We start from the raw sequence: 26,512 nt of genomic DNA, 5'->3' as shown, positions 1-26,512 counted from the left end.
AGACTGATGCAAACTCAAGAATATCACCATTGAAATTACATTGTACGACCATCCATCTGCCACTGCTGTCATTGAAGGCTAACTGAGGCTCCAGCTCATGTCTAACCAGTATGCATACACCTGAGTAGGTGGTGGTACCAGCATAGTATATGTCATAACCGCCAAAATAATCATGATGACCAACCTTAGAGTGTTGATTATGCTCTTGCAAACAAACAATATCTGGCTGCATTTTATGTACATAATTCCATAAAAGCCTCCACTTTGAGACATTGCAGAGGCTCTGTACATTGTATGTAAAGCACTTAAGTGTTTGATGCATGAAAGAGGTATATACAGTAAATTATAAGGATAGAACAAGATGTCAGAGAGGCAAAGCCTCTGCCTGCATGGGCTGCATTCCCTCATGATCCGTGAAAGAAATAGCATTATCCCCTTCTTCAGAATCACATATGGGGATGCCCTTCTTCAAAACCCCCACCCAATTTTGAAGGACAGGAGCTGAAGTAGAAGCCTGTCCTAGTGAGGGAGCAGAAGCATCCCATTGACAAGATTGAAAGGGGCGTTGCTTCAATACAACTACCTTCTTAAGCTGTTGAAAACCATCTTGATCAGTTCCCGCAGATTCCTTCATCTTCTCTTTTTCTTTATCTTTTCCTTTTCCAGCAAGTGATTGCACCTGATTAATTGGTTTGGCATTCTTTGCTCCATTTCTATTTGCTGTCTTAGCTTGCAAATTCTAATTCTTTTCCCGTGTCTGGGGCGGCAAGGCATTGGGAGGGGGCTGATGCAGAACCATTGGGCATTCAGAGGCTAGATGCCCAAACTTATGGCAAGCAAAACAAGCAGGAGCAAACACACCCCATTTCAATTCAAAATACTTTTTTCCCAATTGCACTCCCTCAACTTCCACTGCAATAGAAGGAGGGGTAGGTGTATCAGTGTCCTAGAGAATGCAGAACCTATTACGGTTTCCCATAGGGCGTGGAGGACAAATGACCTATCCCAAGGAAGCAGCCAGGCCAGGCAATTCTTCATGCATATAATTCGGGAAGTTAACAACCTCAACCCATACAGGACAATGATGTCGTATAAGACTTTGATAATCCTTGTTTGGGGACCAGGGCATAGCATGTACCATCTGCTTCCCGTAAAAGAGGGGAGAAAGTTCAAGTAGCCTCTACTTGCACACAAAGCATCTAATAAATGTACCTCATAAAAGCCTCTAGATGCAAAATATACTCCCTCTACAAAGCATCCTCCAAGGATGGACTTAATCCACTATGCAACATCACTGGCTCCTGGGATTCTTCCTGGAAAGAAAATTATTACTGTTGTTTGAGATAACTTCCTGAGAGGATTCACGAGGGATGGCAATTTCAATTTGTAAGTGATCTTTGGAACTGATTTGCCCCATTCCTGTCGTGACTGCTGAAAGTCATCCTTGAGTGTATCAAACACGTATTGAGCTTCCATAGTAAGTTCATCATCTTGTGATGCAAGCATAGTACGGAAAGGATACGGGATTCTACGAACTATACGGAAAGCCTGGATTGTGCGGAGATTGTACGGAAGAGAACGGTAATGCACAGGAGCAAGACCCAGAAATCATACGGAAAGGATACGGGATTGTACTGACTGTACAGAAAGCCTGGATTGTACGGAGACTGTACGAGAATTATACCAACGGGACTGTACGGAAAGGCTTGGATTGTACGGAGATGCAAAAGGACACGGAAAGGACTGTACTATACGAAAGTACCAACAAGGCTGTACGGACGTACGGAACTCAGACGTCAGAAGAGTACGGCGATGCAGACAAGCACGGATCTGTACGGTCGTACGGAAACTGTACGGCGACCGTACACACACACACACACATATACACATACTTTTTTTTTTAGTAAAATCCAATGCAGTGTATTTATATTCTCATAAATTTACAAGATGGGAAGTCTCCAAAATGGAGAGTATCCCAAAGATCACAAACATAAAAAGAAAAGCTCTATGCAAGAAGCATGTATATCACCCTCATGGCAGGCATCATATAAGGATTGCCGCAATGAGGCTCGGAAAGATTCATATGACTTGTGAATCTGCCAACCCAAGTATGCCAAATTATGCTCACTCCAGATTGTCCAAAGAGCCCGATATCTCACCCATGAGAGAAATAATGAGTATTGAGACAAAGACCTCATAAATCTGCCAAATAACCAAAAGTGTTTCCCAAATCTGTGACCTAGGAAACGGAGCCGAAGATGATCTGAAATTCTCCCAAGGAGGTTCCTAGAACCCGGGCAGTGCCAAAGCAAATGAGGGACAGTCTCTGAAGGAGCCTGACATCGTAAACATGTGGATGGTGCAATGTGACGTTTGTCACGTGTGATTCCCACTGACAATGTGCCTGTCATGCATATCCAAAGAAAAAGTATTTGTTTCAAGGCATTTTACACTTCCATAATATCCGGAGATTCTTCCGCTACCATGAGAGGGGCTTCCTGATATGCCACAGAGTATTAGCATATTGTTGATTCCATGGAGCACGCTGAAGAAGCCTGTAGGCTTTGATGGAGGTCAAGGCAGGCAGAGGAACAGGATGAGAGCATGTAGCAGAGGGTTGCAATTGCCAATCCATAAGCCTGTCTGTGCCAACCATAGGAGGAACAAGTAGAAAAGGAAGTAACAAATCAGCAATTTTTTTCCATATCGACCTATGATGCATTCCCAATGCATAGGAAGCAGTGGCCTGAGGAAAAGATAAGACATAGCCCTGATCATCTACCACATCATTGATGTATCTAATTCCCAATTTCATGAGATTATATGCCCGAACAGGTTCCTGTAAAGCAAGTGGAATGTCAAAGATGGCACTCCAATGAATACTTTCTTTCCTCATTGAGTTTGTCCCCGAGCGATAATCGAGAGCCCATTTGACCTTAGAAAGTACTTGTTTCCAATCAAGTATCAGAGCAGTAGAGAAAGGACAGCCAGGTATCTTCCCTACAAATCTCCCAATGACAACCTCCCAATGATCAGTAGTCCAATGGCCATAAGCAGAAGTCCTCATGTTGACACACATGGATGCTATCATACAAGTCCATGGCTGTTGTTGACGGAAAAAAGTATGGAGCATAGTCGCCTTTCTTGCAAGTACATGATATCTTATATTGAGAACATTAAGTCCACCATGCATCCTAGGAGAGCACACCATTTCCATCTTCATCAGTCTCAATGCTTTCACAACACTTTTTGTCCTCCATAACAGCTCCATAGCTTGAGACATAAAGGCTGAAATATCTCTAGAGGACCAATGTAGCAAAGGCAAAAAGAACTGAACATAGGACATTACAATGGACTGTACTATTCTGAGCCTGACATGAAGTGGCCAAGTAGAGATTTTTCAATACTCCAGTTTATATTTAAGTCTTTGGAAGATCCATTTTAACTGCTGCTTCCTGGTGATATGCCATCCTATAGGATATCCCAAATGCCTGACTACATCTTTGGAATGCACTACCTGACCTGGCCAGAGAATAGAATGCCAGTCACATTGTTTCAGGGGAAGCAATTTAGATTTGTCAAAATTGACATGCAATCCCGCTACTAATCCATACAATGAGAGTGTGGTCATAAGCATGTGAGCTTCCCGAGGAGAGTTCTCTGGCATAAAGAAGAAATCATCAGCATATGCTTGTACCAAAAAAGATGCGGCTCCAGGGATTTTAAGACCAGTCATCTGTCCTGTGTTTGTAAGATGATCAAGATACATCAAGAGGGGATGGGTAGCAATGGCATAGAAGAGAGCACTAAGAGGGCAGCCGTGTCTAACTGATCTACCCAATGTCCATGACCGAGATAGATGACCCCCAAGAATGCACTGAGAAGTAGAGCCAGAATAAAGCCAATAAATTGCATTTGCTATCTTTGGACCAAAGCCCAACTTTGTCATGATTTGAGAGATAAAATCCCATTGAATAGTGTCAAATGCCTTAGCAATATCTATCTGCAATATGAGCACATCTTGATGCGAGTACTTAGCATATTCAATTGCAGTCAATGCATTGGAGATATTGTCATGGATTTGTCTTCGCCGCACAAACCCATACTGATGAGGATGAAGGCCCGCATTTAGTATCCCGTGAAGCCTATACACAATCATTTTGGCAATGAGTTTGTAAACTACAGGCATCAAAGTAATAAGCCTCCAATCTGACATATGGTCACACAGATGTTTTTTGGGCACAAGTTTGATTATGCCATGCTTCCAAAGGTGCGGCAAGTGATTTTCTTGCCAGACAACATTGATCATTTGCAAAAGGACATCTTTCAAATCATCCCAAAAAGAAATATAAAATTCCACCGTAAGGCATCCCAGCCACGGGACTTGTATTTGCTGAGGTGGGACAATGCATTATCAAGTTTTGTGTCAGTAAAAGGTCTCTCCAATGTAAGTGCATCATTCATTTCCACTATCTCAGAAACATATTGAAGAAATTCAGTCCTCGCATCAGTCATTTGATTTGATGGGGAACCAGGAGTAGAGAACAATTTCTGAAAATAATTTTGGCATTCATCTTGGAGATCAGAGAAAGAGTGCATCCAAGAGCCATCTAGCTTCCTTACCCTTAGACATGAGTTTTTCTTTCGAGTAGCATGCAGGCCCTGGAAGAAGGCTTTTGATGGGTAGCCCTTATCCATGAGGGGCTTCATTCTTGCTCTAATCTGCCATTTGTGCAATTTCCTCTGATCATTATCAATCAGTTTGATCCGAGCATGTGAAAGGGAATCCTTTTCTGATTCAGAGAGAGGCCTTAAATGTGAAAATTCAGTCAATTGTTGTGCTGTCCTTTTTGCCCATTTAACCTCATTCCTCCATTTAGTCATATGCCAGTTTCCATACTCCCTAATGACATTCTGTATACGAGAGACAAAATTGTCCCAAGCATAATCCATGTCCTCCTGGGCATGCAAAAGCAAGGGATGAATTGCAAGTCTGATCAATTGCTGGAAATATTGGTGTCGGAGATAAGCCTGATTAACATGCAGTAATCTACTGGAAAGAGGTGGCAAATCATCTAGTGGCATACCAAGTTGCAGATTTATCCATAATGGGGCATGATCTGACAAGCCCAATGAGAAATCTATAAGGAGATGAGGGCTAAAATCTGCATATTGTTATGGGTAAAACAAATACCATCTGTCAAGTCTTGCCCAATATGTAGTAAATGCATTATGATGAAAAGTATATCCAAGCACTGACCCTTGGAGAAGCAAGCATAAATTCAGCGTGCACAGAAAGAAGCATGCTATCCCATTTCTGCCTTTCCGATGATGGTGTTATCTCTCGGCAGAGGGGAATTATTAAAATCTCCACAAATAAATGCATTAGATCTCCATGGATATTTGCTTAAAGAATCCCATAAAAGAGCCCTCGTGGCAGAGGTCTGGGAGGCATAGACTGATGCAAACTCAAGAACATCACCATTGACATTACATTGTATGGCCATCCATCTGCCACTGCTGTCATTGAAGGTAATTGAGGCTCCAGCTCATGTCTAACCATTATGCATGCACCTGAGTAGGTAGTGGTACCAACATAATATATATCATAGCCGCCAAAGTAATCATGATAACCAGCCTTAGAGTGTTGATTATGCTCTTGCAAACAAACAATATCTGGCTGCATTTTATGTACATAATTCCAAAAAAGCCTCCACTTTGAGACATTGCAGAGGCTCTGTACATCGTATGTAAAGCACTTGAGTGTTTGATGCATGAAAGAGATATATACAGAAAAGTATAAGTATGAAACAAGATATCAGAGAGGCAAAGCCTCTGCCTGCATGGGTTGCATGCCTTCATGATCCATGAAAGACACATACACACACACATATATATTGGTGTTTTTATTGGCCCCCGGCTGTCTGCTCTCTTCTTCTTTTGCTATATCAGTCCTGCCCTGTTTGCCTCCATGGAGGACCTTATCAAAAGTTATTCTCGGAAGGACTTGTTCCGGGACCCCAAAAGACAGCAAGTTGAATTGCCTACTTCAGCCTCTGAAGATGCTCACTATGTTTTCGATATGCTCAAGGATGAATTCCACCAGAGCCGGAAGGAGTGGGCCAAACCTCCTCCGGCACTTAAGTATAAGTTGAAGCTGCCCTCATTGGTTACTCCTCTCCGGAAGTTCTCTCAGCAAGCGGTTATCATTTTTTTCCCTGGGAAGTTACCCTCTGCAAATGATGTAGCTCCCTCTCGTTCAGAATTCAAAATGAAATTTTATCTAAAGAATTATTTCTGGAATCCCTACAAAAGGCTGCGGGGACTGCTGCACAGCCAAGAGACGGTACCAAGAAGCACAAAGAAAAAAACCAGTGCCCCTACCCTGCTGTGCCGGGCACGGTTGTTATTAAAGTTATCACCCATGTGGTCCCAAAAGAAGAGACACAAGATACCGATCATTGAGGTCTACTATTGTTCTACTGATTTTGAAAGCCACTTCTCCCCTGTTTTGCTGCTCTCCAGGGGAGAGAACTTATCATGATGTAAAAAGTCTTTCTTAACTTTTTAATAAAAAAGTCATTTCTGTTTTTTTTTTTAAGAATATATCCAATCATAAAATGTAAAATTTTTGTGAGATGAGCAAAAGAAAAATGAGCGAGAGAGGGGGAAGAAGAGAGAGAAAGAAAGAAAGTTTATTAAAGTCTTCGGAAGACCAATGGGTCTATGAGACTGTGAAAATCCTGATACAACAAGCTGTGGTAGTGGAGCTACTAAACGAGCCTCCATACCAATGCAAAATGCAAAAATGCAAAATGGCAGTACTAAGTCCTAAGTACAGCATAGTCATGTTGATGGTCAACTATATATCAATCTCAGCATCGTCATCAATATCATCATCATCATCGGCAACAACAAGATATCAGGATGGATGAGGCAGTGGAGGCATGAAGTCGGCAATAGAGTGCTGTCGGCCCCTCAGAGGTGCGGTCCTCGCACATCTCTTGGTCATAGCTCTGCGTCTGACCAGGGCTACTGTGACCCCCGTCGGTCGGGCTCCGACTCTAAACAAGGAGGGGATGTCCCCAAGTGTGATCTGTGTGTCGACCCTCTATCTGAGCTATCGGGTCACAAGCTCCGGGTCACGATCATGTCGAGGCCTCGTCTCGTGGGGGTCCATGTGATCTAGCTGAAAGAACTCCATGATAGAGCTCTGAGAGGGATCAACCGAGGAAGAAGTCTGCTCCTATCTCCGTGCTCGGAGTATCCTCTCACAGTGTCTAAGTGCCTCATGAATGAAACCTGCCCAACACCGCTGGTCTAGGTAGGAGAGGAAACAGGCCAAAATCCAATAACTATCCCTAAAGAGGCAGTGGAAACGCCTTCGGATCTCATAGTACACAGGACACCTGAAGATGAAATGCTCCTCTGTCTCAACCTCCTGCATGTCACACAGTGTGCATATGCGCCTCTCCCAGGGTAGTCGCTCTGCTCTGCCGCTCTCCATGCGACGTCTGTGTGAAGAGACCCGGAACTACCCAAGGGAGATCCTCAACGAGTGGGGTAGGTGAATCTGCGTGTATCCTAGTGGGTCAATGAAACCCTCCGTTGTGATATGTAAGAAGTGATCTCTCTAGAAGCTAAGCTTCACTGGGAGTTCACTCGGTCCCAACCAGGTCCGAAATGTGTGTAGCTGTAGTAGATCCTCACGGATAACCTGGTTGACCTTGTGTAATAAGAGGGGAGAAAACGGAGCATCCATGCTGTACTGGAAGGGAGGTAGTCTATCCATGTGGAGCCCCAATCGCTCAAACCATCTCTCTGTACGTGCATGCCAACACCTCTGGTCTCCTCCTGCTGCAAGTGCCATAGAAGAGGATAGAGCTATCCATGGTAGCCTGCTACGCCTCGACATATAAACCCCATATTCCCTAACTCGGTACAGATACGTGATGACCTGAAATGCAGCATCTAGCTGTAAAGGGGGTGACCCAAACTCAGCCTGACTGATCTTGTGAGGAACGGATGACTTACCACGAATCACCCGTGATAACATGAGAACCTATAGCCGCTCCACAAGGGCCCACTCTGTATCTGACAAGTCTGGCCCCCAACAAGGGCTGGCGTACATCCCCGTTGGACGAACCAAGGAGTCAAAAAGCAACCCCTTGGTGTGTGGATCCTGAAAGTTCGAGGCCAATGAAGCATACTCTCAACTCAAGCGTGCCTGCATCGCGGGTCTCATAGTGAAGTTAGGTCCAGAGAAGATAACCCCAAGGTAAGTGTATGATGAAACCATCTCAACAGATGACCTCGCAAATGTGAACTGCTCCTAACGCATGATGGCTCGAGATGTATTGAAGATCATGACCTTGGTTTTAACCAAGTTTACCTTCAAATCATGAGACTCACAAAAGGACTGTAGTGCGTCTAGGTGTCTTTGAAGTCCCTCTAGTGGGGAAGACAAGAGAGCCACATCATTTGCATAGAGCAAAATCTGGATCAACATGCCCACAAGAGAGCAACCTACACCCTGTTTCTACATCACTGTCTCAAGCTCGTCAATGTAGAGGCCAAACAAGGTAGGCGACAAAGGACACCCTTGTTTGACCCCGATGGTGCTCATGATCTCGTGTGTCCACCCGGATCCTACCCGAACTCTGCCTGAAACTCTCTCGTAAAGTGCCATGACAACCCAAATGACCTCCTGGTCATAACCCAAATCCTATAGGCGCCGTATGAAATGGGCTCTCGGAACCGTGTCAAATGCCTTGCGGAAATCCAAAAAGCAACAATAAACCCTCTGCTTCCGTGACCTCGCCTCCTCGATGATACATCTGAGCGTGAGGATGTGGTCCATGGTTCCATGATCACGCCGAAATCTGGCATGTCCTACTGCTCTAAGTCCTCCACACTCTGCAAGTCTGCTAACCTCGGAGTCAAGTACTGATGCATAAATCTTGGACATGACATGTCCAATCATAATGGTCATGTAGTTCTCCGGTCTCATGGGATCCCCTGCCTTGTGAATGGGTGAGATAGTGTCAATGGTCCAAGTGTGTGGAAATCCCAAATAAACAGCTTCATTAAAAAGCTTTGCTAAGATCGGGGCTAGGAGGTTAATCCCATATGCAATGAACTCATTACATAGCCCCTCATGATGCTTCGCTCGGCCATTATGAAGTTTCATTATGGCATCCTTTACCTCTCCTCTAGTGAAGAGGGTGCAGGATGTGGGACGAGGCATGTGTAAGAGGCTAGGGACTGGCTGATTTGGGATGTCATAAAGTGTGCGTGCATAATCAAACGAGATCTGAGTGTCAGTGAGTGGCGGAGGGGACCGTCCTTCTAGAAATCTCCGCCAAAAGTCCTTAGAGTTGTTACTAAACAAAATGTTCAGTAGCTCCTCCTCGTTCCAACGAACGAAGTCTAGTTTCTTCCTCGCTACCAGTCTACGGTATTCGTGTAGCGTATCTGGTGCGCTCGAAAGACTGTTTTTGGTTTAGAATCTAAGTTGACGGCGTAAAGTCTTACACTCATCATCGTACCAACTATTACAGGATACGGTTCCAGGGGGGTGGGCTAGGAGGTTAATCCCATATGCAATGAACTCAGTGCATAGCCCCTCATGATGCTTCACTCGGCCATTATGAAGTTTCATTATGGCATCCTTTACCTCTCCTCTAGTAAAGAGGGTACAGGATGTGGGACGAGGCATGTGTAAGAGGTTAGGGACTGGCTAATTTGGGATGTCATAAAGTGTGCGTGCATAATCAAACCAGATCTGAGTGTCAGTGAGTGGCGGAGGGGACCGTCCTTCTAGAAATCTCCGCCAAAAGTCCTTAGAGTTGTTACTAAACAAGATGTTCAGTAGCTCCTCCTCGTTCCAACGAACGAAGTCTAGTTTCTTCTTCGCTACCAGTCTACAGTATTCGCGTAGCGCATCTAGTGCGCTCGGAAGACTGTTTTTTGTTTCGAATCTGAGTTGACGGTGTAAAGTCTTACACTCATCATCGTACCAACTATTACAGGATACGGTTCCAGGGGGTGGGCTAGAAGGTTAATCCCATATGCAATGAACTCAGTGCATAGCCCCTCATGATGCTTCGCTCGGCCATTATGAAGTTTCATTATGGCATCCTTTACCTCTCCTCTAGTGAAGAGGGTGGAGGATGTGGGACGAGGCATGTGTAAGAGGTTAGGGACTGGCTGATTTGGCATGTCATAAAGTGTGCGTGCATAATCAAACAGTGAGTGGCAGAGGGGACCGTCCTTCTAGAAATCTCCGCCAAAAGTCCTTAGAGTTGCTACTAAACAAAATGTTCAGTAGCTCCTCCTCGTTCCAACGAACGAAGTCTAGTTTCTTCCTCGCTACCAGTCTACGGTATTCGCGTAGCGTATCTAGTGCGCTCGGAAGACTGTTTTTGGTTTCGAATCTGAGTTGACGGCGTAAAGTCTTACACTCGTCATCGTACCAACTATTACAGGATACGGTTCCAGGGGGATGGGCGGGTGGAGCAGGTGGTGTGGGGGGAAGCGTGAATGACAGCCTTGTGTAGTGAGCGAGTGACAAGGGCAGCACGATCCTCTAAAAGGGGTATGAAGTCAATATAAGCGAGAAGTATGTACAAACGGCCAGAGTAAGAATGTGAGTGATCCCGATCAAAGCGTATATCGTGGTGGGTGGAGTAAGCACTCAGTGGGGTGAAAGGTGATGTGCGAAGGGAGGTGGAGATGCTAAAGAAAAGGCATGTATGATCAGCCCCTGGGAGGAGAGTTGCTACAATGAAGTCAGTAATGCGAGATGTGAAGACAAGGGATCCCATGATGTAATCAACAACACTGCAGCCCCCCCCATGTGGAAAGCATGTGAAACCACCTGAAGCGGGCCATCTGTCAAGACCATTATAGATAATGAGATCATGTATCCTGCCAAGGTCTAATAGGGCTTGCCCATAAGATGAGAATGGACCTCGCCTATCAACCGAAACCCGTAGCATACCTGCCTCCTTAAGGTCAATATTTGGCAGTAGAGTGAAATCATCTCTGAAGTCAAGAAGTGGTTTCTGACAGGCCCTTGTCCTCACGTTGAAGTCCCCCACTAGGAGGACTTCTCCGCGGCTAGAGAAGTCAACGATGAACTAATAAACAGCAGCAAATGGGGATGTCTCATCATCACCTCGGATATCTCTAGCAAAGTGGGAGGTCTCAGGGGAGAAGTAGCAAACTGCGACAAACAGATCCCGGCTGTCCATGTGTCGAATCCGGAATCTAGAATGTGTATCTCTCTACTCTACTGAAATGGTCCCCCGAAGTGTGGATCTGGAAAGGATTGCAACTCCACCTGAACCTCGAACTCCTCTTGTATCCCTTGTCTCATCTCTGTAGGCAGACTCCCATGTATATCCGCTGACTATTGGAAGAGGGCGCTCTGGACTCTGATGTGTCTCTGTATAAAAGACTATGTCATGGCTTGTATAGGATTCCGAGAAGTTCCCTGGTTCTCACCATAAAGTACCATTACAGTTCCAAATGGTGCAGGACAGGGTCTCGGATATCTGAGTCTCATAGACCCGCTTCCCTATGTAGGGGAGGAAACAAGTGCCCCACGGGGGCCTACAAGAAGTTGTCCCTCTCGTACCACTGTCCACTTCCCCTCCTTCCGGGCCTGATCCCGCTGCTGCAACAAAGAGCGCCTCTCCTCAACCTGTAGAGGTGTGAGGTCCTCATCCATAGAGATCGTTGGCTGATCTCGAAGGACTGACCTGCGTCGTAGAGCTGAAAGTCGTACCTGAGTGTCATGGAACCGTATGATCAGGGGTTGCTCTCGGTTGGGATCTCTCCCCACCCACCATGGCCTCTCTATCATGTGCTCAACCACACCCAGGGTGGCCACGAACGCAATCGCATCTACCATCGGTGTAGCCTTAGTGCGTGGGATCCCGCGTACTCTGATGTTGAGAGCCTTAATGGCTCTCTGCTGCTGCTCCATGAGGGTAGCCGAAAGGTTATCCTTGCGGGTTCCCGTTTAGCCACGTCAACCCATCTGGAAGTCTCCTCAATAGCAGATTGCATGCTCACAATATGTGCCTCGACCAATGGGGTACTCCCTGGGACAGTGTGTATGGCTGTGACCTCCTGTTGGAGCTGCATGATATCCTGTCGGAGTCCATGAATAAGAGCCGCCTGCTCTCGAATGGCCCTAGCCTGCTCATGTATGATGCAGCTCTGCTCCTGATTGAAGCGGACCTGCTCCCGTGCGAAGCGAGTTAGCTCCATCTCATGCTCACAGAAACTATGTATCTCCATGAGCAAGGTCTCACGGGCCTCTAGTGTATCAGCCCACCGATGTCCATGCTGAAACTGTGGTGATTGTGGCATGAAAGTGTGGAACTGAGTCCGACAACTGGACGGTGACTAGGTGAACTGTGTGAGGAATGGAGATGACTGTGGAATGGATGAGGCAGTCCCAACGGGGTGTGGGAGCGTGGGCTGACTGAGAGGGAGAGGGGAGAGTGAAGCGTAATGCGGAACAGTGTATGGTCATAAGCAGTGCGAGAGCTGTAACAGGAGAGAAGGGGAAGGGAACAACAACTAGCGCCATGGGCATGAGTATGTCACTGATCGTAGATGTAGAGGGAGCTGAGACTGGAACTGGAGCTGAGCCTGACGGGGACTGAAGTCGAAGTAGAGATAGAGATAGAGGGAGCTGAGGCTGGAGCTGAAACCGAAACTAAAACTATAGCAGGTGCTGAGGTTGAGGTAGAGATAGAGGCTGAAGAAGCTGAGGCGGGGTTTGTGTTGTTGTTGTCGTCTTTCTTGGCTTTGTCCCCCATTTCTCTTGGACCCTTTTTTTTTTTTTTTGGGTGGGTGCAGGTCTTAGTGTCCGACCGAGAGTGGGAGCACTAGCTCCCCCCCATAATGCAAGGCATGTCCAGTGCGAGGTGGCGGCGAGGCGGGGTGGAAGCCTGAGGTGGAGAAGGAGAGGCTAAGATGGCAAAAAGTTTTTTTTTTAATTAAATTTTAAAAAAAAGGGGGGAGGGGGGGGGAGGTGGCGAAAGTGGCGAGGGGCTGAAGCGGGAGCGGGACGAGCAAAGAGGGGGGTGGCTAGGTAGGCTAAGCATAGGGAGGGGGGTAGAGGGCGTAGGGCGTAGGCGTAGGGGTAGGCATAGGATGAGCATAGGGCGTAGGTGTAAGGGGTGTAGGGTAGGCGTAGGATGAGTGTAGGAGTAGGCGTAGGGAGAGGCTGAGCGTAGAGAGAGGGAGAGGCTGAGCGTGAGCGTAGGGAGCATGAGGAGAGAGCGTGAGCATGAGCATAAGTGTAGGGAGCGTGAGGAGAGAGAGCAGAGCAGGAGCAGCGTAGGAGCAGCGATGAAGCAAATGCAACGATGGAGCAGCGTAGGAGCAGCGATGGAGATGGAGCGATGGAGCGATGAGCAGCGATGAAGCAGGAGCAGGAGAGAAAGCAATGAAGGAAAAAATGAAAAAAAAATACATGAAGCAGAGCCAAAAAATGTTCTAAAAAACAAGTTAGTTATGTTCTCATCAGTATCCAAGCATAAACTGCCATCTAGATTTTGAAAGATTCTGGAACATCCATGTGAACAAAGTTTGAAAGTATAAACCCTTGCTGTCATGAGCATGTTTTGAAGATCTATGTTCTTCTGTTTGAAACTCTGAATTTCTTCCTCCATATTTTTACCTTGCTTCTCACTTGACCTGCTCAATACAAACGCAAGATTACCGAAGGTACATGGGAACATCAAGCAAGCTATAAATATTGTAAAATCCTGTGGTGTGGTGCAATTTGACTTCAATGTGTTAAAGATAAACTCAAAATAGGAGCTCATGCCTTGCAATCTACTACCAATGTTATGGTTCAGCTAAACTAAATGTCAAATATTATTTCCTCATCATTGGTTCTCACTGGTGGCATCAAAAACCTGCATTCTGCTATCCCAGATTCAGACTATATCTATCTACCATTCATTAATGCACAAACTGTACAGAATCTACAGGTTTAATCTTGAGTAGCATGAGTTTTATTTGGGCTATTGTTGCAGGCTCACCTGCACAAATGCATTATCTTCTCATTTTCATTTAGGGACCTTGAATCTTCATCGATGGAGCTAGTTGCATCCGAAGGAGCTGAACAATGGTTAAATAAAAAGAATCACTAGTTATACACCACAAAGAATCACTATGACTAAGAAAGAAACCATAGGATGATCAATTCATTGTTAAGAACACAAAAGCACCTTAGATATCAGGATTATTTAGAAAAGAACTTGCAGCCAAGAAAATAAACATGCAATAACAAAACTCCTCACCTAGAACTTGTGACAAAACAATGTGGCCTCCACATGGCTTCTCTTTGGCAGCAGTAGACTCTGTATGCACAAATATGTATCAGATCTGTTACTTTCTTTTAATAGAATCACGTACTGCAATTTTGAACTGAACATCAGAAGCATTACCTCTTTATTGTTCTCTATGTAACCCAAGCACTTGCTGAAAATTGGTACATGAAGTCAATGAGAGAAATTGTTTTAAAAAACAATGCAAAAATGATTTTTCAGGAGTTAACCGATACAAAGGGTCATGTCTTCCACTGAAAATCCTTGACACAATATATAGTCTGGCCATCTCAAGAATGACGATTCCATGCTCCAAGAATCACAATCTCAGCTATTGACCTTTAGAGCAAACGTCGCCTTCTAAAGACGTGCAGCACCCTTATGGAAACAGCCTTTCTAAGGTCATCATTCAATACAACCCATGAAATACGAGGTTTCAATGTGTGGAAACCTGTGTGCAACACGTTATGAAACACACCAATGACGTGTTAAAAATTCAAGAAAATGTTCTATATATACATTGGAGAGAAACGGCATACAAGGACCAAAGAGGCCTAATCAAAAGGGAGTATTGAAAGTCGATGGAGTTTCCACTCATTTCAAGACATTGATCTGTTTACTTTTGTTTTTTTTCAATGAAGAGTCTTCTATGGGAAAAACCCCAAGAGCAAGGCTCATGGAAGAAATGCATCATGCAAGGCATGAAAAAAAAACCTTAGTGTGCGAAAAACATCATCACACAGCACTCGAAAAGCACCGAGGTTAAGGCTGAAAATGCCACCTCAACCCTGTGGTGGACTCCGAGGAAAATGGGGAGCCATATCACTCCCTGAGGAAATCTTTCCTCCTGGCAGAAACTGCGTGGGAAGACCCCTGCATGCTCACCCAAACGGTAATCAAGGTGTGTACAATATCTGTCCAAATACTAGCCAATGTGTGAGAAGTGTGGATCTACGAGCCATCCACGGCCTCTATGCATCTAGATCTCCAAAAGCTAAAATGCTCGCCAGAATCTCCCAAGAAGTATCCACCGAGTCAAGTGCAAGTTTATAAGGAAAGCTGGAACATCATCTAGAGAGCATGACTCAACTAAGTGTCAACAAATAGAAAGAGCCCAATATGAGTCATGCCTCTCATAAAAGGGCCTGAGGTCCCGAGAAAGACAGCCAAGCCACGAAAGAAGGGGAAATGAACAAAGGTACTCAAAAGACTAGCAATCCCCTTCGAAAAGACTCTCATCCATATGCAATTCCATAGACAATGCTCAATAGACTCCTCAATAAAAGGCAACAAGGGCAAATAGAAACAGCCCCCAAAATGGACCTCCACTGGTTCCCTGCAATCCTCCCATAAAACGAAAAGCAAGATTTTTTTGTCCTTGAGGGATTCTAGAGTCTCTTCCAAAAGTAGTTCTGCAAGTCAACAGAAATCTGAAAATTCTCCCAATGAGGAGCTCTGGTGGACTTCCAGCCTCTAAGGCTGAGCTGAAACTTCCTGGCATTACTCACCGTTTAGCAAAAGAAGGGGAGGCTCTTCTCTCGATGCCTTGCATCAATCTACTCCCACTCCTCAGGTCTCTTGCGGGCCATGAAGGTTAGTTTGCAGGATTTCACATATTATATGCTGGACATTCTCCTTTTAAGGAATTAATATGTCGATTCTCATGATTTACAGCGGTAGATAGAAAATCATAACCCACTTCGTGTTTAACTCATTGTCAGATGCATGATAAATAGGGACACTTATGAATTTGATTCGATTTATGCTTGCATACATCTCCGGTGATGTTTGCACGCTGGGGCATACACGTTCAGAATCCCAATCCTCGACTCTCCTGTCCTAACTCCCATCCAAACTTCCCGTTCTAGGATAAGCTCGCCCTGATCGTAGACCTCTGGAGCCAAAGTTTGCATATGTCTCCGGTGATGTTTGCACGTTGGGGCATACACGTTCGGAATCCCAATCCTGGACTCTCCTATCCTAACTCCCATCCAAAAGCTCGCCTTGATCGTAGACCTCTAGAGCCAAAGTTTGTGAGACCGAGATGCAGACCCCTCCGCTCCGTCCTACTGCAGGGGACCACTCCTCCGAACCTCTCCCTGGGAGAAGGTGGTGTCGTCATTTGATGTTTGATGCTGAGAACATATGCTCCTGAATCAAAAGGATGTCCATTGTCTGTCCTACCTGTCACGGGGGCGTGAAATTCTAAGTACTTTAATATACTACAAGACCGTGACAACTTTGGTTTTAAAAGTCCAAGCGTGGGCTTAATAATGTGTAATTAAACGCGGCATGGTGCCTAGCACATAAGCGTAATTAATCCCTAGGCCCAAAGGCATTCCAAGGAATTAAAAGAGTGGTTGTTGGGAAATGATGATGTGGCATTTTTAATGGGCCCCCTAGAGGGCCATGTACCTTCAGTGGCCCCCCTAGAGTTCCAGGTGGCTCTAGTGCCTTCTACATGCTCCTTTGCCATTCCTGGACCTTCCTGGGCCTTCTAACTTCACATATGTGGTTTTCTCTCTCATCTTCTCCCTTTGTTGAGATTTTGGACTGGTTTTTCAGCCTCCTTCAGCTGAATTCCGTTTTTCTTCATAACTCCTCACCCGTTTGGATTCCTCGACTTCCGTTTGGCCCGATGGCTTCCCCTCTGCCTCCCCTTCGTAGTGATATGCTTTTCCCTCCTTGCGTTTGGTAGAACGGGCAGAGCTGAGCACTTCTTTTGCTGGTCGAATTTGCAAAAGTGGCTTTTTCTGGACCTTTTTTCTTCTACCGCCTCCTGGGCCTCTCCTCTTGCAAAGCTACAGCTTTCTGATGAATTTCGAGTGGTCCGACACGCTGGTTGACTGGTTTTTCTCAGTTTTGGAGGACTTTCCGGCGATGAAACTTCTCCAAAACCTTCTCAATGCATTCCTCTCTGAAGCACGCTTCTTTTGAGCCCAAGAACTCCCACTTCCTCGCGACAGAAGTGCTTCTTTTTGCATTTTTCAGTGGAATTCTTGCTGGTCGGCTCTTGTAAATGCTCTTTCTTCATGCCTTTGCACTCCTCTTTGGTTGAGAATGCAATTGGGCATTGGCTACTATGTCCTCTTGGCGATTGAGGACTTGGTTCGAGTCTTCAGGGCTTGGTGAGTTGTGATTTTGCTACTGCAATTTCTTTTTGCCATGAGCTATTGGTTGGCCTCGTGTGCCGCCTCTTTCTTGGCTCACAGGTGCCCAGGCAGTGCTACATGAGTCATTCTTTGGTTGGGTACTTTGCTGATTTTATTTTGGAGCTTTGAAAAGCTTTGTGAATGCCATCTGGAAACCACTCAAAGAGAGTGCAGCTGGGGTGCAGTGTGATTGCATCTGGACAGCCAATGGAATTGCACTCGGAAAAGAGAATGCCTTTGGGTTGAGCCTATGGGTTAAGTGCACTTATGTGATGGTGTTCTATGCTTGAAAGCCTTGCGAAGGCTTAGTGAATTGGGGCTGCGTGCTCAGTTGCAGGGAAGGTCTCCCAGATGCAACTTGGAATCATTTCACTGTGAAATATAAAGAAATACCGAAAGGGGCACCACGGTGTTTGGGGCCAATCGGGTGCACTTGTCTATGTCTGTTGAGCAGGGGCATTCTAGCCTCCATCCCTTTTTCAGTGGTTTTGTTTGTGAACAAATGGGTAAATGCCAAATGGTGATCATGCAATGGTTAATGGTTGTGATATATGCTTTGTGAGCTGTAAATAAGTGCTGAAGTGATTAAAGGTTTAGTTCCACTGCCCTCTAAGTGATTAGAGGCCGGTTTCACTACCACTGCCCTCTGCAACTCCTGCCGGAGTATCACGTACTACGGTTGACTACGAGCACAATCGAGGAGCCCGTGCACGTTCCAACTCACTATGGTCCAGCTCATGAGGACGGGGATGCATAAAACAAGGCTCTCCTATGAGTGGGTGTCTGTTCTAGAAAGACTGCTTTATGTGACTTTGCCGGGGGTTTGGAGGGCAAATAGTCTATGTCTGTGCGTCGACGTACTAGGGTGGATACCGGCTCAATGCCGATCTTCCGTGCCCACTTCATCATGAAGGAGAGTTCCACCCCGAACAGCTCCGCACACTTCTGAAGGGGCCAGTAGTATGCCTTTGCCTCAAGAAGCAACCTGATAACTCCTACCGCCAAACCACACATCGGCTCCTCTCGCGTGAAGCTCAGCTGAAAATTCACCTCCGCACCATGGGCGTGCCAAAGGTCCAGTCCCTGTGGCCCCATCCACTCGTCCATCATGCGTGAAATCTGATCTCCCATAATAGCATCAAACACCTCTGAGGACCACTTCTCCAACCCTGTAGAGGCAAACTGGAATCTCCAAACGGGGTGTGTCTGAGAGCCCACTGCGCTGATCAAACCCCCCTTCCGAGGCTGCAGGACCATAAGCGTTACCTCTAGTGGTAAAGGACAAGAGTCCGAAATCTCCAGATAATTCCAAGGTCCCAACCTCCAGAAGTCCCACGGTAAGGGACGCCCAGGCTGGAGGTTGGGAGCTGTTGACCGAGAGGATGAGCCCCGTCCCCCTGGCACCCTCCCCGAATGGACCTAATGCTGCGATGAGGAAGCACAAGGGACGTCGTCTTACCCTTGCCTACTGGCAGGGGTGTCAAAGCAGGGGAGGGGAGGGAGGCTGAGGAACCTCCTACGGAGGTGGAAGGGGATGGCAAGGGAGGGAGGAGGGACGGAGGCGGAGAGGAGGGGAGGGGGCGGGTGGTGAGAGTGATCATAGTAGGAGGGGCGAGGGGGGGGGGAGGGGGAGGGGGGAACCCAGGAGGGAGGGGGAGGGGGGGGAGAGGGGGGTGGAGAGGAAGAGGGGGAGGGGAAGGGATCTGGAGGGGGAGGGGGAGGGGGACGGGGGGGATAGGGGCAACAAGGCCCCCCCTGCTGATCAGGTTCGCAGGGGCTCTAGATCCACTCCTCCTCAGCTGCTACCTAGCTAACATCTTCCATCACCGCATCAGGAGCTCCTGAGGCTCACCTGCTGATGCAAGGGTGAATGCGGATGCTAAACCTCCAACACAAAAGGATCATCTGGCTGGGCAGTGGCCCCTTCCACTGGGAGAGGTGGGTCTCCACGTAAGGGCTCCTGCTGGTGCTCCTCCTCACTTGCCTCACAGACAACCCTGTCTCTCTCTCTGCCAGATGGAGGATGATGGCAGATTTTCGGAGGAGATTGCTCCATGGAGACTTGGCACCGCCAGCAGCCCACTTGACACTTGCCCAGATCTTCACACTCATGGCAGGAGGCATGGTCGATGGCCATGACTTCCATCATTTCTTTGGATCACAAACCCCTTAGGGAAGATGATGTTCCTCATATTTCATATTTTACATTTTGTATCTAGGCATTTTTGGTACTCTATTTCATTTCATTTTGTATCTAGGATTTTTGTAGCCATTTTTGGCATCTTAGCTGTATTACGATGAGGCCACCTAGTTGGCGCATCGTTGATGATGTATTTCCCTTTTGGATGATGTTGTGTCCCATAGGCCATGTATGGCCTTCCGTGGACCTTTAATAAAATTTCTTTCTTTCTTTCTTTCTGCGTTTGGCCCTCTACCTGTGGCGCTTACAAGCCTGTTTGCTTGGTTTCTTTTTCTTTTTAACATGGATCCAGTAGTCCCCTTCTGAGGGGGTCACCCAGGGGGTCTAAGACTCTTGCTGCTCCTATTTGAGGGAGTGCTCGACTCTGGCCTGCTGACTCTGCCTACTCTGCAGGGGTGGGGGGGACGGCACTCGACCATGGCCACGGGGGCAATCTCTGGCTAGGTGACCCATCTGTCTGCACCAAAGACACTGGCCAAGTAACCCAGAAATCTCCACTCGCTGGAAAAGTGGGCTCCCTTCGAGGATCTCTAGGAGGATCAACTCTGGGAGGGACTCCGGACTCTCAACCACCAGTCTGATCCTGGGGACCCCGTCATCTGCTACAACTGAGGTGGTTGACTCTGGCGGAGACTCGAGCACGGTGCCAAATGCCCGACCAATGGAGGGGAGGATGGCTCGATACTCATTTGGGAGCCCTAGGAAGCGGAGCGTAATCGAAAAATGGAAAACATGCTGTGTCGTGTCCATGTCCTCCACTGTAAAGCCATGGTACCAAGGAAATAGGTACACTAGATGCGGGCCAAGGAGAATGGGGCTCTGTTCCACGAGTGTCGAGGCAATGTCGGGGGAGCTCAGCTGGATGAGGAATACGCCTCTCCCATAGATGGTGACATCCTGGATGTGGTCACCCTCTAACGCCAAGCTCGCCTAGATCCACTCTCGCACCTGTCTCCTTGTAGGAGTGAGGCCCACAATTCTACCCACGCTCCTTGTCTTGGAGGGACTGAACTGCGTGCTGTACCTGTTGCTTGTCAACTGGGGAAAGAAGAACCTTAACGGCTGTGGGATTCGAGGATGCTGCCATAGAGCCCCTCTGGCCAGACCAAGGATCACCACCAAGATTTTCTTTCGCCTTAACAAGCACAAATGCTCCATCAGTTATTTGGTGTAACTCTCATGAGTATATGATTCATTTCTTCTAATGAACTATGCTTCTCTCCACCTCTGCTTGCTCCTCTAAGATCTCTTCCCGTTGTGTTCTCCTCCCCTCCTCTCCCTTCACTTGGTACAACGGACCCTATGTCATGTGGTTGGAGTTTTGTTCCGTTCATGTGGAGGATTGGCTTTTGTGATTTTTTTCCACTTTAGTCTTGTTCTTGCTCACATCACTCCTGCACTTGTACCACTTGCACATCGTTAACATCACCAACTAGCATTCGTCGCCCCACGTACCATTCATGACACCCATGGCACGTCCTGCTTGCTTCTCACACTAGTAGCCCTAGGCCTCCGGTAATACTTCCGAAAGTGTAAGGAACCCCCCCCCCCCTTCGACAGTTTATGGCTATCATGGTGGGACACTGCTGGTGTTGAGTAGCACAAGTGAAGTGGTGCTCGAGGGTCCTAGAGAGACGTCTTATGACAAGTAGTTTTGAAACATTAGAAGGAGCTAGTGAGAGAACTAGGAGGTACTTGAGAAGAGCGGAGAAAAGACTTCCGACAGACCAAACTCGGTACAAGAAGCATTACATGCGACGAAAGTTTGCAAAGTCCTCAACGCGAGCACAAAGTGAGTCCATTGGAGCAGTAGCCAAAGCAAGTAACTTCATTGACACTCTCATTGACTTGGATCAACAAGAACCCTGGTGGTCAGATCCGGACTCCGGAGAAGAAGAAGTGCAAAGCGGAAAACAGGTGAAAGAAGAGGGTATGAAGGACGAAGGCGCACCTCAACAACTAGCGTTTGACAACCTCAAGGACCATCTAGTGAAGGCACCCATCTTGCGGCAACCTCAATGGGATGTCGTTTTCCATGTGCATGTAGATGCAAGTGGACTAGCGATTGGCGCAATATTGGCCCAACCAAATGAAGAGCACAAACTTAACCTACTTGTGTACTTCGCGAGCAGGCAACTCAACGGAGCAAAAAGAAACTATAGCACCACTGAACGCGAGGGCTTGGGCATGGTCTATGCCATGACAAAGTACCGGCACTATCTCTTGGGCAGTAAGTTTATCATCATTACTGATCATCAAGCTCTCAAATACTTGCTGAACAAACCCACGCTTGGGGGGAGACTGAGCACGTGGATACCTAGTGAGAGCAGGGTGATTGCATCAACTTGCAGATCACTTGTCAAGGATCTCTTTAGGTGAAGCAACCACAGGAGCTGATGATGACCTTCCAAATGCGGGTCTCTTCCGTGTCGGTGTCACAATACCAAAAGATGACTGTCTGTTTGCTGTGGACTGCTTTCCACCATGATATGCAAACATTGCACATTTGTTGTCTATAGGTGAGAACCCCAAAGGGCTAACCCCAGCACAAAAGCGGAGGCAGATTGTTCAAGCTGCTCCTTTCAAACTGACTGCGGGTCAGCTGTACAAGCTGGGGAAGGACCACATTTTAAGGCGGTGTGTGCTCCCTCATGAAACACAAGCAATCCTTCAGGAGGATCACTCAGGAATGGGGGGAGGTCATATAGCACTAGAGGCTACGGCTAGAAAGATAATGCGCTCTGGGTTGTGGTGGCCAAAGCGATTCCAAGAATGCTATGCTCATGTGCGCCGCCTGCGACTCATGTCAAAGAGGTGGACCAAAGCCTACCCGACGGGAGTACCTCCCCCTTCAGCCATCCAGCCCTATACCACCCTTCTATAGATGGGGATTGGATTTTGTTGGATCCATCTCTCCTGCAACTCGAAGAGGGAACAAGTATGCCCTGATTGCTACTGACAATGGCACTAAATGGGTGGAGACGAAGGCCACGAAGGCCTGCAGTGCTCAAGTTGTATGATCAAATCATCACTAGGTTTGGATGTCCTATGGAATTGATGAGTGACAGAGATACCCACTTTCTTAATGATGCCATTACTGACCTCATCATCCAACTGCAAATTGTTCACAAGACATCTAGTTCATACTACCCTCGAGCCAATGGTTTGGCCAAGAGCTCCAATCGGACTATGTCTCATATTGTGGCTCGGTTATGTCTTCATTCCTTGGCAGATTGGGATATTCTACTACCAGCCGCTCTTTTTGCTTACCGAACAGCATACAAGGCCAGCACTGGATATTCACCATTCTTGCTAGTTTATGGCCTGGATGCGGTTATGCCCTATGAGTTCCACATGAAGACTACTAGGGTCATGGCAGAGATGGATGATAACTTGGAGGCATGCACACTCGAGCCATTATGGGATCTTGAAGCATTGGACGAACATCGTCGTGAAGCAATCCTTGCTCAGGAAGTATGGCAAAGAAGGCAGAAAGCATATCTCAGAAAGAGGAAATTCCAAGTTGGTGACTTGGCCTTGTTATATTCAAGTAAGTTCCCGAAGCATAAGCCCAAATTTGTTAGTGGCTGAACAGGGCCCTTCTTTATCACAAGGATTATTCCCAATGGAGGGGTTTACTTGGCCACCTTGGAGGGCAAGAAGTTACCAGCACCCATGAATGGCTCATGGGTAAAGAAATATCATCCTCATTGAGTCTCTCTATGGATGATGATTGCCATTCCTGTTATTTGGATTTTTATTTATTCCACACAAAAAAATGTCTCTCTTTTCCTAACCCTTTCAAGGTTGTTCTCTCTGCCAAGTAGTGCTCTTTTGGTGGGAGATCAATAAACTGTTACTAAGGCTTTTTTCTCCTTCTCTCGCTAGATGGAAATAGCAAGGGCTGTGGACAAGCGGTTGGTGTAACCACGTCCATTCATTCCACATGGGGATCTGGAACACCTCTCTTCTTACTCCCTCTTCACCCCTCTGTCACCCCTTGTTCACCCCATGTTCACTTCAACTTCACTCATTGTTCACCCCTCTGTCACCCTTGTTCACCCCTTGTTCACCTCTCTGTCACCCCCTGTTCACCCCTCCGTCACCCCTTGTTCACCCTATGTCCACCCCTCTTTCACCCAAGTTTACCCCTAGGTCACCTCATGTTCACCCCTATGTCACCCCTGTTCACCTCATGTTCACCTCATGTTCACCCCTTGTTCATCCAAGATCACCCCCAGTTCACCCATGTTCACCTCTGTATCACCCCTTGTTCACCTCTGTGTCACCCCTTGTTCACCCCTACACCCCTATGTTCACCCCTAGTTCACCCTATGTTCACCCCTAGTTCACCTATGTTCACTCCTATGTCACCCCTTGTTCACCCATGTTCATCTCTCTGTCACCCCTTGTTCACCTCTATGTCACCCTAGTTCACCCTATGTTCACCCCATGTTCACCCTTGTCCCCCTATGTTCACCCCTCTGTCACCCAAGTTCATCCCTTTGTCACCCCTTGTTCACCCCTGTGTCACCCCTTGTTCACCCTATGTCCACCCCTCTTTCACCCAAGTTCACTCCTAGGTCACCTCATGTTCACTCCAATGTCACCCCTATTCACCTCATGTTCACCTCATGTTCACCCCTTGTTCACACATGTTCACCCCCAATTCACCCATGTTCACCTCTATGTCACCCCTTGTTCACCCCTATGCTCATCCCTAGTTCACCCCATGTTCACCCCTTGTTCAGCCATGTTCACTCCTATGTCAATCCTTGTTCACCCATGTTCACCTCTCTGTCACCCCTTGTTCACCTCTTTGTCACCGTAGTTCACCCTATGTTCACCCCATGTTCATCCCTTGTTCACCCATGTTCACCTCTCCGTCACCCTAGTTCACCCTATGTTCACCCATACAACTCCCTTGCAACCACCGCCTCCGACAATCCTCTACCCCGATTCCCTCCCTGAAATTCAAGAAATCCCTTTAACACCTCCACACCACAACATGGCCGGACGCCGTCGCGAGACAATGACGAGGATATTGACCTCGATGCAGAGGCTGACAATTTCTTTAATCGCAGAAATAATAACAATCAAGGCAGGCGCCCCTTGGAAAAACTGGAACTTCCCAAATATAATGGTAGAGGAGATCCAGCCCGTTTCCTCTAGCATTTTGATGCCGCATGCCGAGCAGGTGGAGATCAATCCCATGAAACCAAGGTGGCCTGATTCCCCATGGCCTTAACTGACAAACCCTATCGTACGGCCGTCTGTACATGCTGTACGGCCGTCATCTATCCCTGCGCCTCTTCTGCCTTCCGTTCCGATGTTGCAGCCCTCGGTGTCATCTTCCTCCTCCCTTCTTGTTGCTTCAACACTTGTTTTCTTTGTTTTTTCTGCCTCAGCCCCTCCTCTTCTTGCCTCTACTCCGACTACTCGTGTTTTTCTTCGGCGGAAGCATGGTGGTGTGTTTGTCTCGCCTTCAGTCAAATCGGCAAAGCTGGATGTTTCTGATGGTCCTTCTTCTTCTCTCTTGCTGGATCTTCTTCACCAATTGTGCTCTGCCTATGTCACAGAAGCTCCTTTATCGGCTTCCCCGCTTGTTCGTTCCTTGGATTCTGCCCTTTTGGTCTCCGATCTTCATCAGGCTCAGCAATTGGGAGTTTGCCTCTATTTTATGGACAGGGTTTTATCTTCAGCTCATCTTCGTCATTGGGCTGATGTTGCAGTGGGTCTGGATTGTATCTCTTCCTTTGTCTTTCTAGGCAAAGGATTTTACTATGCCCACTGCTCTTCGACTGATGTGGTAGAGCGCCTTGTCAGTCGTGCTAGTGTTCCAGGAGCGGGTTTTTTTGCTTATGTGATGCCCTGGGATCCCCTATTTGATCCGTCTTCCTCTCTTCTGACCCACTGTCCGGTTTGGATTACCCTCAAAGCGCTGCCTGTGCCTCTTCTTCAGCATCTGCCAACTCTTGCAGCGCTTCTAGGAAGGCCTCTCCATGTTCTGAGACCGGAGTTTTTATAGGCTACCCGTGATGTTCGACTCTGTATCTTATGGGATATGATGCAACCTGTGCTATCTACTCTGGATCTTGATTTGGGCTTTGACGATCCGATGCGCATCAGGCTACATTTTGCTTCTTTTACTACAACCTGTTATCGATGTCGTTAGGTTGGTCATTTTGCACGTGCCTGCCCTTCTACTTCCATGACCACTCCTCTTGCTCCTTCTTCAGCTGTGAAGTTTACTCTTCCTTCTCCGGTTTCTACTAAGGCTTTGCTGGAAAGCCTTCTTTTATTGCTCCGACGCATTACTAGAGGAAGGTAGAAAAATCACAGGCCACTCTTTCTCTTGCTAAAGAAGTTCAGGATGTGACTCCTGTTGAGCATCTTCAGCCTCCTTCCCCTCAGGATATGGATGTGCCCCTTGCAGAGGGGATTATACAGGATGCTGCCCCTGCTCTTTCTCAGGTTGATCCTCAGAGTGAAGCTAAAATGCTGAGTCCTGCTTTATCAGATGCAGCTCTTTTGTCGGAGGATACAGATGTTGATTTAGCCCCTTTGCCTTTGATGCCTGTGCCAGAGTCTTCTTCTGTTCGGGATGCAGAAGTACCTTTTTAACTGGAATCTTTTCATCCCATGTTACAACAGGTTTTTGACCCTATGATTCAAAAATTTCGGGTACTAGCCTATATCAAGAAGAATCACAAGGGCAAAAAACAGCTTGTTTTTATTGATGGTGTGGTTTCATCACTGTATCAGTTTTTACAGAGTAACAATTTGAAGCTCGAGGATGCTGT

General features: G+C 47.0%; 1 protein-coding gene across 1 annotated transcript in view; it reads right to left on the bottom strand.

Moving 5' to 3' along the window:
* LOC147899600 (uncharacterized) overlaps positions 1-26,512 on the bottom strand; it is a 220,419-nt gene that overhangs the window by 177,616 nt on the left and 16,291 nt on the right. Inside the window, exons 2-4 of the mRNA XM_087377757.1 lie at positions 14,331-14,390; positions 14,070-14,148; positions 13,626-13,719 (exon numbers count right to left, since the gene is read on the bottom strand). Of these exons, the coding sequence (XP_087233883.1) occupies positions 13,626-13,719; positions 14,070-14,148; positions 14,331-14,390 (233 nt within the window). The remainder of the gene's footprint in view (positions 1-13,625; positions 13,720-14,069; positions 14,149-14,330; positions 14,391-26,512) is intronic.

This window comes from Dipteris shenzhenensis, chromosome 8, assembly GCF_047967505.1.
Source record: "Dipteris shenzhenensis isolate YYH24624 ecotype China chromosome 8, Dip_SZ_1.0, whole genome shotgun sequence".
Lineage (NCBI taxonomy): Eukaryota > Viridiplantae > Streptophyta > Polypodiopsida > Gleicheniales > Dipteridaceae > Dipteris > Dipteris shenzhenensis.
This window is presented reverse-complemented; position numbering and strand designations above follow the sequence as displayed.